General features: G+C 42.4%; 1 protein-coding gene across 1 annotated transcript in view; it reads right to left on the reverse strand.

The window, feature by feature from the left end:
- Positions 1–14: 14 nt before the first annotated feature.
- The window catches only part of LOC118418105 (pyruvate dehydrogenase phosphatase regulatory subunit, mitochondrial-like), a 14,113-nt gene continuing 1,351 nt past the window's right edge, over positions 15–12,776 (reverse strand). The window contains exons 2-16 of the mRNA XM_035823935.1: positions 11,897–12,065; positions 10,193–10,356; positions 9,790–9,911; positions 9,450–9,564; positions 8,931–9,083; positions 8,568–8,692; positions 8,237–8,429; positions 7,584–7,739; positions 7,237–7,370; positions 6,951–7,099; positions 2,031–2,241; positions 1,466–1,555; positions 1,054–1,236; positions 664–855; positions 15–429 (exon numbers count right to left, since the gene is read on the reverse strand). Coding sequence (XP_035679828.1) covers positions 274–429; positions 664–855; positions 1,054–1,236; positions 1,466–1,555; positions 2,031–2,241; positions 6,951–7,099; positions 7,237–7,370; positions 7,584–7,739; positions 8,237–8,429; positions 8,568–8,692; positions 8,931–9,083; positions 9,450–9,564; positions 9,790–9,911; positions 10,193–10,356; positions 11,897–12,065 — 2,312 coding nt within the window. The 3' untranslated portion in view covers positions 15–273. The remainder of the gene's footprint in view (positions 430–663; positions 856–1,053; positions 1,237–1,465; positions 1,556–2,030; positions 2,242–6,950; positions 7,100–7,236; positions 7,371–7,583; positions 7,740–8,236; positions 8,430–8,567; positions 8,693–8,930; positions 9,084–9,449; positions 9,565–9,789; positions 9,912–10,192; positions 10,357–11,896; positions 12,066–12,776) is intronic.

Genomic DNA, 12,776 nt, shown 5'->3' on the forward strand with positions numbered 1-12,776 from the left:
TTGTGCAGAACATGACAGTTGGTGTTCAGCACCAAGGACAGGCCTCTAAGGTTGTGTAGATCTTTTTAAGCACCATTAACATGTCAGCTAGTTGGTGTTCAGCACCAAGGACATCCCTGCTGGATTGTAGAAATGTTATTCAGCACCAGTAAGGGCTCTGCTGAATTGTGTAATGGTGTTCCTCATGAAGGACAGGCCTGTTGGATAATGTAGGTGATGTCAACACCAAGAACAGGTCTTTACATCTTGGACAGGTTTTCAAGTGATCTTGTGTCAATGAGTCAAAACAGGCTGTAACAGTTGGGCTGTGGCAGAGAAACGTTTTCCAGCAATGTCAATCTCAAACTTGTTTTTTGTTATGAAGTCATCAGTGACTACCTTCCCCTCTTCTGTCTTTCCATCTGGGTTACGCACAAGACCAAGGCAGATCTGTGGAACAACATAAACCATGTTAGTCACGTTTCACAAAACTCTGACAGCTTTTAAAGAATAATTACCAGAATCAGCCATTGTATATCCTGTTTAAGGCGAAGACTTCTTATTTCGGTTATGTCCATCTGCCAAGGAATCCACAACAACTCCTTGTGTTTTGGATTTGCAGAAAAACTTTACTCCTAAGCTAAGTCGTCAGAAGTAAGTTTTGTGGAGCAACTGTTGACAAACCTGTCTCTTCAGCGTGTATCCATAGCCGGCTGACGTTGTCCTGCCAACAACCCTTCCACCCTCCCAGATTGGCTCCCCTCCCCAAGGCCAAAGGTCATTCTCCAGGTCATGATTGTCCAATAGGAACATGACAAATTTCTGTCTCACTCCTTCCTGCTTCTGTTTGAGCAGGGCAGATCGACCAATGAAATCCTGCAGAATTGAAAATGAGATGTTTTAGAAATATTTTATAACGTTGCTTAGTATGGGTATGAAACAGCAATTCTGCCATGTCAAGTGAAATTTCAATTATGGCCATATTAAGTACAAATGCACCTTCCACCCGAGAGAACCCACACAGTCCTTAAATTATAACATTGGCAAAGTTGACAACATGCATGGACATCCCACCTTGTCTAATTTGACAGTGTGCTCCTGTTGGCTTTCAAATGGAGTGACAGATGAGTTCAGGTCAGTTCCCAGTGAAGGAACACCATGTTCCAAACATAGGTGACTGATGGCATAGTGGCCGACATTACGGATCCCAAATGCTCGACCCCTCTTCATGATGTAGAGATAGAGGTGTAAAGCATACTGTAAAGTCAGGTATATTCATATCATTATTGAGTTTTTACAAAGCTGTAGTAAAATCACATCTTTCGACATCAAACAGAATGCTATTTAGCTTTACACGCACCACAAAGCGTTCCTGCTCTCTACAATACCACCAAAACTGCATTGATAATACAACATGCATCATTCACACAGAATGGAAGCAGATTGCTTAACTACTAGAGTTTATGAAAGTCATGTTTGATTTTACCTCTTGTGGAACATACAACATCCAGCCCAGCTCCCCAACATGGCTGATGGTCATAGCACGAACACGAGGGGCAAAACCAATGCTCAATTCCTGCAATACAACGTGTATAACGTGTATATAATGTATTCGTGTATGACGAAACTACACTTTGTGACCTTCATATTAGTGAGCTACACTTTGTGACCTTCATACCTGTAAACTAAGCATGTTTCAATCATTATATCAACAGACAATTCAAACACTCTTCCTACTATTGTGCCTAAGATTATAGCCTTTTATAGTTACAAAATGCTTGTCTCCTTTTATCGTATGTTGAGAAAAGTTTCTTGCTCCTACAAACAAATTTGGTTGGCCATGTGACGTCCTCAACTAAACTCGACAGACCTTCAATGACAACCATATAACAAGATACGCAATACAAAAGTTACTCAAGTAAAGGGCTAAATTTTTGAGTGGTCAGACATTTCAGATAGCATCCACTATCTTTGGTCTGAAGAATGACAGATAGTGGATACTGGATGCTATCTGAGCAAAATCTATCAAGTTGATTTCCATGACAACTGACCCTGCAGACATTTGGCGGGAAGTTATGGCTGCTCATGGTGACGACATCAGTCAGACTGCCCATCAGCTCCCTCGCCCTGGGACCGAGAACATTGAGAGCAGCATAGCTCCGCGTCACGTCCTTAATCTGTACAGATCCGTCTCCGGGGAGATGACGGGTTAGCCACGCCCAGCTCCGCACCAGCTGATTGGGTGGCGAGATGATGACGTAACTGGAAATAAAACGACTCCTGTGAACTCATGATATAACGTTAACCGTTAAAGATACTAGGAGGTTCACTCTTTTATCAAACGTACATGTACTGTTTGTGTGAAACCTTAGTTCTATTCTATGACTTCTGTGCTACATGAAGTAGCTATAGATAAAATAAAAAGGTAAAGACTCCTTTGGTAACTAAAGTGGGTCTTGGAAAAGGTAAAGGTAGCCCCAAAGTCTTTTTGTGTCCAACAGGATAGAGAGTTGCTAATCCACGGTGTCTAGGGTACGATACTGGGAGGCAAAACCAATCTCTCTCCTTCCACTGCCTTTTACCTCATCAACTAAAGTCAGGTACCCATTTCTACACATTGGTGGAGGTCGGAAAGTTGAGTTAAGAGGCTCTGTCTGTAAAAACCAAGCATAGGGTGGCCAAACTCAAAAAATCGATTTTCCTCAAATTTTGTGTGGTGGTAGGGCCTTGGTCCAAACTTACAAAAATAACAAAGTTTTAGATCTGCGGTCACCGGTTGCCATGGTAACGGCCATTTTTCAAAATGGCGGACTTTCACCAAGGGAAGGGAAGATCTTGTCCAAAATAGACCATCTTTGGACTCCTGTAATCCTCACAAATTAACAGATATTCTATTGATTCCCGCATATGTTATTACCCATATTCTAATAAAAGAAATGATATAAAGTTATGCTCGAAATGTTTTTGTAGTGAGGTGCAGCAGATGTTTAAAGATGGTGTGTTTTCGTAAATTTTGAAAATGGACAGAAAGCCCTTTTTTGACCATTTTTAGTGGCCATTTGCTCATTTACAGGCAAATCGATTTCCTTGATTTTCGGCACAGTTATAGGTTGTACCTTTGTATACATCATATGTAAAAAAAAGTTTGGGCCTCCTTACGAACGGACCGTAGTGACCCCGAGAGTAAACCAATTTTTCCATTTTAAGAAAATCGTAACCATAGAATTGTTCCTGGAAAAAACAGACATAGCTTACCAGAAATGAATCTCAGTTTTATTTTATGTAGCACAGAAACCTACCTATCACTTATAAAAGTAGGGTCGTTCGGGACTTTAATTTGTTTAAACCAGTTACCATGGTAACAGCCAGTTTTGAATTTGATGGTAGATGTTCACTTATCATACCTATTATAGTTAGATGAGCTGCACCTGTTACATTCGTCTATCACATAATATTCTTCTACTGATTCTTTCCCAGTCTTCACAGTGATAAACTGTACTAAACAATGCTTGAATCGAAAGTTTGCGTTAGCGTGTTTCCAATCCATGACTTTACTTTAGTTGGTTGGAAATGACTTCTCAACATCATACATTGTAAGCCTACGTTGATGGTAAGCGAATACCTGATTACTTAAGCTAGAGCAAGACAACTACTCAGATAACCACAAGCCCACCAGTACCTAATGTTTAGCAGCTGGGTTGATGTGACCTTACAACACTCAGGTCAGATTGATGTTGCAACATTGAGGTCGGAGCCAGGTCAGACGGAATATTTCATTTTTAGGCTGTACATGGAATGTCATAACTTGAAAGTTCATCTGTGTCAAGTATATGAAATGAGGGTTTGTTTGTTTAAGGTTGATAATTTGGGGGTTTAAGGAAAATGCTTGCCTGTCTAACTGGCTTGCCTACCTGGGCTGACTATCACGTCTTTCCATCTGTCATTTTATTCCATTATGGAAAGGTTATTATACCTTCGCAAGTTCTTGGTATAATTGCAGCTATCTGCAGGCGGTGTAGAAGCTTGTTTGCTGTGAAGGGAAATAAAGAACGTGCAGAGACTGACGAAGATGAAGCGAGGCTTGATGTGATTGCAGAGCTTAATGAACAAAATGTTCTAATAACCCAGGACTGGGCGATGAAGTTCATTCCTCAGAAATATCGAGAGAGCCAAATGGATTGGTTCGGTAAGCGCGGAATATCCTGGCACATTGCTGTGGCACAGCGTTACTGCAATGGCATGTTCGAAACTAAGACTTTTGTTCACATTTTTGACTCTTGTAACCAAGATACATGCGCAGTATCCGCAATCTTGTCAGATGTCCTTAATGACATTGAAGCACCAACATCCAGAGATCAACAAAGTATACCTGCGGCAGGATAATGCCGGGTGTTACCATTGTGGTAACACAATTGCTGCTGCTCACCTGCTTACACAAACTGGAATCTCAATCGAAAGGGTTGATTTTTCAGATCCGCAAGGGGGGAAAGGACCTTGCGACAGGAAGGCGGCAACAGTCAAGTCTAACATGAGAATATATATGAATAAAGGACATGACCTGACAACTGCATCTGAAATGATGCAAGCCATGTCTGCAACATATGTTGCTGCAGACATAACTGTGTCAAACTTGCCAAAAGCCAAAGCCAGTGTCAAATTTGATGGCATCAGTCTCCTACACAACTTTCAACTCACTACAAGTGGTGTACGGGTGTGGCAAGCCTACAATATTGGCCCAGGAAAGTTCTTTCCGTGGTCAAAATTCAAAGGGACACCCGTTGTTCCTTCTTTGAATGTGCTAGAAAGACATACTGACGACTTCAGGCAAGCCCACGTGCACAGTTCTGCCCAGGTCCTCAAGTCAGATGAGTCAGACGAGTCGTCTCCTGAATCGAGCACAGAAGAAGACTCCCCTGGTGCTTCTGAAAGTGCCAAACAACCACGAGTGAAGCTTTTCTGCTGTCCTGAAGAGGGATGCATAAAATCATATCAGCGTTTTTCATCCTTACAAAAGCACCTTGACATTGGTCCACACGTCAGAATGATTGAAAGGGAAACCTTGATGGATGAGGCCATCTTAGGTTATGCAGAAAAGGTAGATGCAGGGAATTCTTCAATGCCACAGTTGATTCCCTCAGAGGATGAAACTGCTGTTACCCATGAAGCAGCATTGGCTGCTCTACCAATGGGTTGGGCATTGAAAGGCACAAGAGGATGGGCGCCAGGTTTAGTGAAAAACAGCGGAAGTACCTGGAAGATAAGTTTGACATTGGCCAAGCAACAGGTAGAAAGTGCGACCCAACTGAAGTGGCCAAAGACATGAGAAGAGCAAAAGATAGTAAGGGCAGACGGATGTTTACATCCTCTGAGTTCCTGACATCAACACAGGTGTCCAGTTTCTTTTCAAGACTTGCTGCCAGGAGAAAATGCCAAGGAATTCCTGAGAAAGTTCAGGAAGAGGGGGAAGAGGAGCTGTATGAGGAGGACTTGACACATGAGATGCACGTTGCACAAGAGTCCCTCTTATCCACTGTTATTAGAGAACTTGGTCTGACGCATCCAATACTTTTTGACACATACAACCTCTGTGATCTGTATGCCAAGCATAAGTTGGCCTCACTTGGATTGCCTTTATTACAGATGATCTGTGACAGTTTTGGTTTAGACACTCAACATATCACTCTTCGGCGAAAAGCACCATACATAACAAAATTAGAACAGCTTGTCGAGACTTGCAGCTGTAGAGTAGAACGCACATAAAACACTCATCAGCAGGTAGCATTATTCACAATTGTAATTAGTACTGCAAAATTGTATCATTGTATCATACGTCTGTAACCACAATTGCAAATTGCATTTTCTCATAATCAACAATACTTGTATTGTTTACGATTATACTAGATATGGCTCGGATTATTTTCATTATGATCATTGTAAAATTGTAGTAGTATTCACTTTGTTTTGTATCAGTTGGAGTTGCAAGTTTGAATAGTCTATTGTGGGCGGAACTACATGCGTAGCATTTTCAAGTAGGTGAAAATATCGCCAGTTTGAATAAACGGTCGTTGTCATGGCAACAAGTTATCAACTGTTAAGGGAAATAATTTTATAAGTGACAGGTATGCTACTTGCTGTATGAAATGATGATAGAAAAGTTCATGTTACATCAATAGTCAAGCTATGCATGTTTTTTCCACATATAGTTCAGTGCCTGCCATCTGTATATAATGCAAATATTAGTTTATTCTCGGGGTCACCACGGTCCGTTCGTAAGGAGGCCCAAACTTTTTTTTACATATGATGTATACAAAGGTACAACCTATAACTGTGCCAAAAATCAAGGAAATCGATTTGCCTGTAAATGAGCTAATGGTTGCTAAAAATGGCCAAAAAAGGGCTTTTGGGCAATTTTGGAAATTTACGTAAACACGCCATCTTTAAACATCTGCAACACTTCACTACAAAAACATTTGGAGTATACCTTTATATCATTTCTTTTATTAGAATATGGGTAATAACATATGCGGGAATCAATAGAATAACTGTTAATTTGTGGGGGTTACAGGAGTCCAAAGATGGTCTATTTTGGACAAGACTAAGGCTTTCCCTTGGTGAAAATCCGCCATTTTGAAAAATGGCCGTTGCCATGGCGACCAGTGACCACAGATCCAAAACTTTGCCATTTTTGTAAGTTAGGGCCAAGGCCCTACCACCACACAAAATTTGAGGAAAATCAATTTTTTAAGTTTGGCCAACTTTTTTTCATTTTGCTTGGTTTTTACAGACATCAGCTCTTAAGTTCTTTTCCCAAAGGCCCAACATCTAGCCAGGAAACAAACCTGTGACCTCTCCACCTCATGTTAACAAGCCTAGACACTCGCGCAAGCAATGCCACTCAATAACGAACTAAAACTTATCTTCTACCACAGATCTTTAAAGGTTTGCTGTTAACTATATTGGGAGGTCCTTACTGATTGTTGGCCAGTCGAGCTATCCTGCAGTCATTCTCGTAGCCTCCGTAGTGGTTCAACATCCCGGTGTGCAGCACCGTCCCCACTGGAACATCCACCTCATTACAGCACAGCCTCTGTAGGTACGTCACCACCTCATCACCTGAGGACTGAACAGAAAATAATTATCATGTTTTTCAATGATCTTAATCTGACTTCAGTTTTTTTGGTACATTAATTAACTAAACAACATTTAGAGAGCTAAATCCTTCACCAATATATGCCATAAACATATAACATTACTGACCTGTACTTCAAATTTGGTTAATGAAGACATATCAACAATGCCGACATTTTCACAGCAGACAAAGTACTCTCTCAGCACAGCATCAAACCATGATGGCTTCCCAAATGTCCCCTTTTGCTGCTTTGGCAAGTCGTCTGAAAAGGGCAATTAACAAAACTTTTATCACTCTTATGGATTTATAACGGTAGTTCACTTTCACAACCTAACACAAAGACAGGATAAAAACAAACAATAAAAAACAATAAAGAGCTTGCAGTCAGATTTAAAGGCTCAACAGAATTGAACTGAAGGCAGTCTCAGATGTGAGCAAAGTTCCCAAGAATGAGTGAACAGACAATGTAACTTACCTGAGTCTGGCCTTGAGAACCAGTTAGCCCTCTCATACCCCATGGTCTCCCCGAACACAGCACCTGCCCTCTCCAGGACGGAATACAGGGGTGACATCAGAACCCTTCGAGCTGACTGGAACTCTTGCTTTGGGTAGTTTTGGAGGTAGTGCATCGCTGTCAGGCAGGCATTCATCAACAAACAAGAATGTAGATTTTCCTATTTAATTTTAACAAAGAATTGGAGTGATGGCACGTTCTAGAGATGGATTCATTACCATATGTAGCTATTGCGAATACTACAGGTTTAAACCATGCTCTGGCTTTGTTGCTAATTGTTAGATATCGAGGTAATAAGCTACACAGTGCAAAAGTTACTCAAGAATCCGGATTAATTTTGGTAAAGAAAAACAGCTGGACATCAGATACATGTATTTTTAAACATGAAAATCTGACAAAAGACAATGGGTAATATCTGAAACATCTGACCGTTTACAAAACTTGCTCAAGTAACCAATATATAATGCTCTGGCTAAGGTAAATAAAAACCCCACTAATTGAAAACAAGATACACTAAAGGAAGATACCTTAAAAGTTGCAAACAGCTTGATATGGATATCAAGTGGTAACTTTGAGTTTAACTCTGGGGCATATTCATGTAAGGCAAGACTCACGCAATATTTCCTTGACCCTTTCTCTGAGGTATCTCCTGTTGTTGTGCATCTCTCCAAACCTGCGGATGTCGACCGGCCAGGTGCCGGCAGGAGGGTCCCCTGAGATGATCCATTCAGCCATGACCTTCCCCACACCACCTGCACTGGCTATTCCTCCTGAGTTCATCCCAGCAGCTACAAAGTAGCCCGGCAGCTGCGAGATGAAAATCACAACTGTTATTTCGGTAAGGCAAACGGGAATTCGAAAAGCATGCCTCCAATACCATATATCTCCCTCTCCAGTACTACATTACCTATCCTTGGCTTTTCAAAGGTGGGCGTCCCGACTCACCTCTGGCGCTTCCCCCAGTATAGGTGCCATATCAGGGGTGAAGCTCTCTGGCCCGTTTAGAAACTGTCTGATCTCTGCATCCTGTAGGGCTGGCATACGGTGTGTCGCCTGCTCCATGACTGGCACTGAGTGGAAGATCATAACGTTACAATACAGGATTAGGTGTTTGCAAGCGCTTCTAAATGGATTTTGGACGAAAGACACTGCAGCATCTACTTCAGTCTGTGGCAGAGTAGGATACGCAACAAGCAAAAGATATGTAATTGAACCGCCTTTAGGTGTAATCTAACCACCAGGACCTTTTGCCACCGTCATAGTCATTTTAGTGAGTCACTGTTACAATGACAGAAGTATTTGACTTACTGAAGTGGTCCCAGTCTTCCTCTAACAGTTGAAACTCAAACTTTGGCGGAATACCATCGGTGAAGACCGGCTTGGGGTTCAGTTCAAAGCCTCCTACCATGACACCTCCACTCCACTCACGTGAGTAGTGCATGCCGTCAGGGTCCCTGATAACTGTAGGGAGTACAAGATAACTGTAGCACCTGTATTTATCTAATCTAAATTCACTGATGAAAATACTCTGTCAAGCGCATCAAGTATGTGTTAAGGAAATTTTCCAATATGTGTTTGGAAAACATATCACGAAGAGGTGGTTTAAACTGGTTTTAAGATCAGCAGAGAAGACAACTTCACTGCATAAAAAAATTATTCAAATTCTTAACTGTTGGTTCAGCAAAGCTTAATATGTCGGCTATCCAAACCTCCGAATGAGGTAAATCTTCAAACTTAGCAGACCCATACTTTCAAAAAGGAGGATTTCAGACAACATATTTATCCAAACTCAAGGCAAAAGCGAAATTCTGACATTTGGTAATGCACCTGGCTGGTTGTTGGTTACTCCAGGGAAGGGTTTAGTGACGACATAGAAGTGTTCACAGGAATGCAGCGGTACACGGACAGGTGGACTGGACAGTTGACCCAGCTGCCATGCCCACTGCGACAGAGGAAGGACAACAGTTGGCTTGAAATTTATTCCTAGACAAAGACGGGTTGGATAGGCCAAATTTAGATGTGTTGAAAATTACAGTGGAAGTTTGCTTTTGATGAAGGACCGTTCTGAAAATGCTGTTGTCATATCGTTCTCATACCGTCCATCTAGAGACATTGTAGCATTGGTGAAACGTAGTCCATAGTGATCATCATAGTCATCACAACCCACCTGTCCAGCACAGTTCACGAAGTATTCACATCTGATGTCGCCTTGGTTGGTGCGTACCCCGGCCACTCTACCAGTGTCTGTCAGGACGGTTTCCACGGAAACTTTCTGGTGAATCTGTACTCCTGGATTGTGAGAAATCGTGAAATACCTACATGGTGTTATCATGTCCCTAAATTCGTAGTTGGTTCCACTTTTAGATATCCCAGTGTAAATCGGATGAAACTTGAAATTTGCTCCAAATTGCTAGACCTAGGTTATTGATTTGTGTTTGGCAATCTTTGAATTATTTCGCTTCAGTATCCGTTTCAGACAGTATCTTTGACTCTATGCTGAGACTTTAGATTCCCTTCAACCCCAGCTGTCAGAAGCCTGAGAAGGTAAACCAACACCATTTGAAGCCCACCTCGTGACGTTGCTCCTTTTGCCAGAGACTGCATGACATCAGAAGGTGATGCCGTCCCGTCCCCGGGTATCCACAGCGCGCCCTTCAGGTCATCCACCCTCAGCAGGGGAACCTGAGCAGCGACGTCTTTAGGCCCGATCAGCTCACACTGGATACCTTCTGATCTGCAGTTAGGAAACGTATTTGTGATATAAGCTCTGTAGTGCCCCTACCACACAAATGATGACCTTTGGCCGTATGTTTTGATAAACCAAAGATTGCCGAATCTCAGAAACACCCGAGGCCAAGAGTCAAGCATATTTTGTCTATCCAAACTTATTGACCAGCGAATGTCGACTTATCCCTAAAATTTTAACATGATCGGAAGAGTACCTGGCATATTACTGCCGAAAATGTAATTTAGTGCTCGCCGGCTGATAGATCGTCGTGTCTTATGACAGGGGCGTAACAACAACGCACCTCCGGCACTTGTAGTGTATAACATATCCAACAAGTATCTCCAAGTTATGCTTAGGTGACTGACGAGCAATTTTGCATTTTCGGTTGTAACCTCCACGTGGTCTCTGTGGGTACCCGGCTATGTTTGGGTCCGGTCGGGTCCCAGACTTTGTTAACTTAAAAAACAAATAGACACCGTGGCTTTCCAGTGAAGACACCGACGGGTACCCTCGCGATATCCTGCAGTCCACCGGGACCCGACGGTCGCCAGTGCAATTGTGACCAAGAATAACTGTTCTCCACTGATTCAATAATTATCTCTTTCAACGTCAGATTCATCTCTCTCAGATCTGACAAAACGTTGAAGCTGTAAACATAACATTTTTACCTAGCAGCAGCAGCAGTTCTCCGAAGGTAAGTCATCCGGTCTGATGTCCAGGCAAGGGACATGGAGCCACATTGTCGCCATCCTACAAGAAACAACAGTCGTGCAAACTTTTAACCTTGATTATTCTAATTAATGATACTGCCTTATGTCGGTCTTGTGAACATAGGGTTTAGTGAATTCCCTAGATTGCATGGCTAGACACAAATACCATGGGGACCGCCCAAAACTTTACACGAATAGGTAAGAGTTTTACTTAATCTAAAATCGTATCTTAAACCAAGGAGATTTTTATGAAAATGAATATACACTTTCACTATCGCCGCACGTTCACATGTTTGTACAGCCGGCCAGAATACGCGTGAATATCAAACTCTATAATGTTAGGTTTGCTAAATGTACTATTAATGTTGAGGAGCGTGTCACTGGACATGCTGTACCACTGACCAGTGCCTAGGCCTGTCTCCTCTTCCAGAGTGGCATACAGCTGCGTGCTGTATTGACAAATGTTCGTATGGAGGGTACTCGCACGCATCTGACCCACCAACCCTGCAGAATGCCACGTCGTGCCACATCCTAGGCTGTAAAGGAAAATTTTAGAACTCTTTATGTTGTATACATTTAAATTCAAGGGCTTACTGGACAGGTATTTTTCTCTTTACAGTTCATCGGCCAGTAGATACATTTGTATGACTGATAGTCAAACCTGTAGGGGGGGCACCTGGCCAAAGTGACCACTTTTTGGTGGTCCCTCAGATAAATTTTCCTACTGACACAAGTACATGTAGTCATCTGTCCGCATAGCCCGGCTCTTATTGGTTCAATGAAGGCCAGTTTTGTTGGTATTAGCATATTTGACCAAAGATGGTTGGAAGTGTTACCTCCCCTGCTCCAGCAGCACCACATCAGTCCAGCCAGCCTTGGCCAGATGATACGCCACCGAGCAGCCGACGATCCCTCCTCCAGCGATCACCACTCGTGCCTCAGAGGGAAGCTCCACACTGGCTGAGCTGAGTTCACGACAGCCTGACGTTGTTCTCACATATTGTACTGTAGTAGAGATTTTCTTTGTTAATAATCTTACATCAATTCAGCAAAAATACAGTTAATAGGATGAATCTTAATTTGAAATTAAGCTCACCTTACGAACAGAAACGGGGGGTGACACAGGTTATCTGGCACTCACGACCCATTGTGGGAGTCAAGTATCTCTAACGTCACGTCCCGAAATTTCCCAACCCTTCAACGTGTTGGTCACGTCAAGTTTTGTCTTGATTCATAATGTCATTTTCGAACACAGATAAACCTTCATGCTAACTTTTAGCATGCTCATGAGACTTTTGTGTTCACATATGCACAGGCTATAACAAATAACATCCTAGTCAATTTTTGTTACATGATGCAACTGAATTTGACTGACTTTCTTTATTACACGCAATTGCGTATACACACTTGATTCGCAGACCTACATGGAGATGAATTGCCTTATTTCGCGATCGGTCACACACAAGCAGACATTACGCGCAGCCCTTGGTGCGTTACCAAAAACATTTCGGCATTGAACGATTATAACGACAGCGCAGATATGCGTGACCTGTATTTCTGGTCTTCCCCGGCGGCGCTGCCATGTATTCAAATGCCGGCGCGTCTTTCTTTTGTTGTCCACCGTTTCAAAATATATGTTACTCAAAGATGCTACCTCGATGGGCCGATTCTTACGAAGTTTAAAGGTCAGCCTTGAACAGACAGAACCTGTGAGTG

This window comes from Branchiostoma floridae, chromosome 6, assembly GCF_000003815.2.
Source record: "Branchiostoma floridae strain S238N-H82 chromosome 6, Bfl_VNyyK, whole genome shotgun sequence".
In the NCBI taxonomy this organism is placed as follows: Eukaryota; Metazoa; Chordata; class Leptocardii; order Amphioxiformes; family Branchiostomatidae; genus Branchiostoma; species Branchiostoma floridae.